Raw genomic sequence first — 2,249 nt, forward strand, 5'->3', positions numbered from 1 at the left:
ACAATTCCTTAATGGAAAGGGCTGTCAGGCACTGGAAGGGGCTGCCCAGGGAAGGGGTCGAGTCCCCACCCCTGGGGGGATTTAAGAGCCGGGCAGAGGCGGTGCTGAGGGCCAGGGTTGGGGGGTGGGATGGCAGGGGTAGGGGAACGGTTGGGCTGGGGGAGCTTAAAGGTCTCCTCCAACCCAAACAATTCTGTGATTCTATGGTCTTCACCCTCTCCTTCCTGGAGCTACAGGAGACGCTCCACCAAAGCCATCGTTGACGACGATATTTGCCGTCAGGAGAACGCACTGGAATACCTTTCCAGTTTTCCCGAGGGGTTTTGAGACATCAGTCAGAAAAATATTGTGGGAAACCTGCTCAGCCCTGCCTGATTCCTTGAAGGAGCCATTTCGGGAGGCAGGGGGGTAGGACGACGGTGCTCAGAGGTGGTGAGGGGCCGCTGGAATTATCCTGCTGCTGTTTTGGTGCTCCTCAAGCGGGACGTTAATACTCCTCGTACAGGAACACCTCTGGTACTTAACTTTCACGCTCTTGCTGGGATTAAGGCTCTCTCCTGCTCTACCCTGCAACAGCCCCAATGGGGACCATGACTCCGGTAAGAGCCGTGCCAGTGGGACGGAACACCGGGATGGCCCAGAAGAGAAATAAAATCCCCTAGTGATGGGAAGGGAGCTTACCTTTCAGATCTAAGCAGTCTATCCTAGGAGCCAGATCTTTAAATTCCTGCAAAAGCAAAAAAAAAAAAACAAAAAAACCTTCAGCATTTCATACTCAGGAGGAGCAGGAGGGGGAAGGTGGGGGAATTAAGGCACTGGAATAATGAGGCGACGCGTCCAATTGGGCAAATCTTCCCCCCAAATGAAGAGAGGATGTGGGAACTCTCAGCCCAAAAGCAAAGCCGATGCCTACGGCGCTTTGCAAGGCTGGATCCGTGCGGGTCACGGTGAGAACTGGTCCAAGAACTGTCCCCGGAACAGGTCTTGGAGCTCTATGAGGAAGGGTGGCTGATGAAGATGAGGGTCTGCCCCCGCACACGGAGGCACCGGCGCTGTCCGGGGAAGGCGCAGCTGGTGAAAAAGCAAAAACCTTCCCTCCTGGGCCACGGGAAAAAGCTTTAAAATCAGGCTCCAGTGCGCCACGCTCAGGCCTGAGGATTTAAACGGGGACTTTTATTCACCTCGTGTGAGCAGGGGAAACCACAGCCCTCGTTGCGGTCTCCCTGCAGGCTTCCTTCCCCCTTCCGACCGCAGGCGCGGATTTCCATTTACACAACATCTGAGGGAACAAATGGCTTGGCAAACCAGCCCGTTCCACTCTTGTCCCCGGGCTCCAAGGCGTGCTGGGAGGCAGCTAGCCCTGCACAGCAGCCTGGGGCGACGGACGCGGCTTCAGCGGGGAACCACGTTAAATTACGCAGAATATTCTGCCAGCGAGCTCCGTCGCTTTTGCTCTCTCTGCGGCCGGAAACCCGCTCGCGCGACTCAAATTCGTTCCCGTCTGACGGGCCAACGACTGTAAAAATTGCCGGTGAGGGGCGTAATCAAGGGGTGTATTTCATAGAATCATAGAATCATAGAATGGGTTGGGTTGGAAGGGACCCCTAGAGGTCATCTCGTCCAACCCCCCTGCAGGAGCAGGGACATCTCCAACCAGATCAGGTTGCTCAGAGCCCCATCCAACCTGGCCTTGGATGTTTCCAGGGATGGGGCCTCCACCACCTCTCTGGGCAACCTGTTCCAGTGTTTCACCACCCTCATTGTAAAGAATTTCTTCCTTATTTGCTTGTTTGGCGCCGGGGAAGCCCCTGTGCCATCTCTACCTGTATCTGCTTCAGTAGTTTGGGTATCTGCTTGCAATTCAGCTTCTGGCAGGCTTGCTTGTAGGCGGTCATGATTTCATCGACGGTCACGTTCTGGGCTGAAAAGGGACAGGGGAAGAATTGAGGTTACGGTTGTGTTTGCAGGGATCGACGCGCGCGCCTTCCCGCGTTGGACGCCGCTGCCCGCCAGGATTTACGCTCGGCGGAGGAGCCTGCAAGGAGATTACAAGGATTAAGGACGTTCAAACGCAACGGAATGAAGGAAAACCTGAGCGGGGGCTTGCTGGAACACATCTAGGGGAGCAAGTCCTGTCTTGCTCGGGCAGAAAAGGGGCCGGAGAAGCGCGGCCGGCACCTCCAGCCGCGCTTTGGCACGAGAGTTGCTCTTTCGGGAGTGGCAAAGGTTTTAGAAAGAGTCATGGGGAT

The 2,249-nt window shown here is 55.7% G+C and overlaps 1 protein-coding gene across 1 annotated transcript in view; it reads right to left on the reverse strand.

Moving 5' to 3' along the window:
• PPP1R37 (protein phosphatase 1 regulatory subunit 37) overlaps positions 1 to 2,249 on the reverse strand; it is a 20,911-nt gene that overhangs the window by 17,866 nt on the left and 796 nt on the right. Inside the window, exons 2-3 of the mRNA XM_035897911.1 lie at positions 1,824 to 1,921; positions 682 to 727 (exon numbers count right to left, since the gene is read on the reverse strand). Coding sequence (XP_035753804.1) covers positions 682 to 727; positions 1,824 to 1,895 — 118 coding nt within the window. The 5' untranslated portion in view covers positions 1,896 to 1,921. The remainder of the gene's footprint in view (positions 1 to 681; positions 728 to 1,823; positions 1,922 to 2,249) is intronic.

Source organism: Egretta garzetta, unplaced genomic scaffold, assembly GCF_000687185.1.
Source record: "Egretta garzetta isolate BGI_Z169 unplaced genomic scaffold, ASM68718v1 scaffold757, whole genome shotgun sequence".
Lineage (NCBI taxonomy): Eukaryota > Metazoa > Chordata > Aves > Pelecaniformes > Ardeidae > Egretta > Egretta garzetta.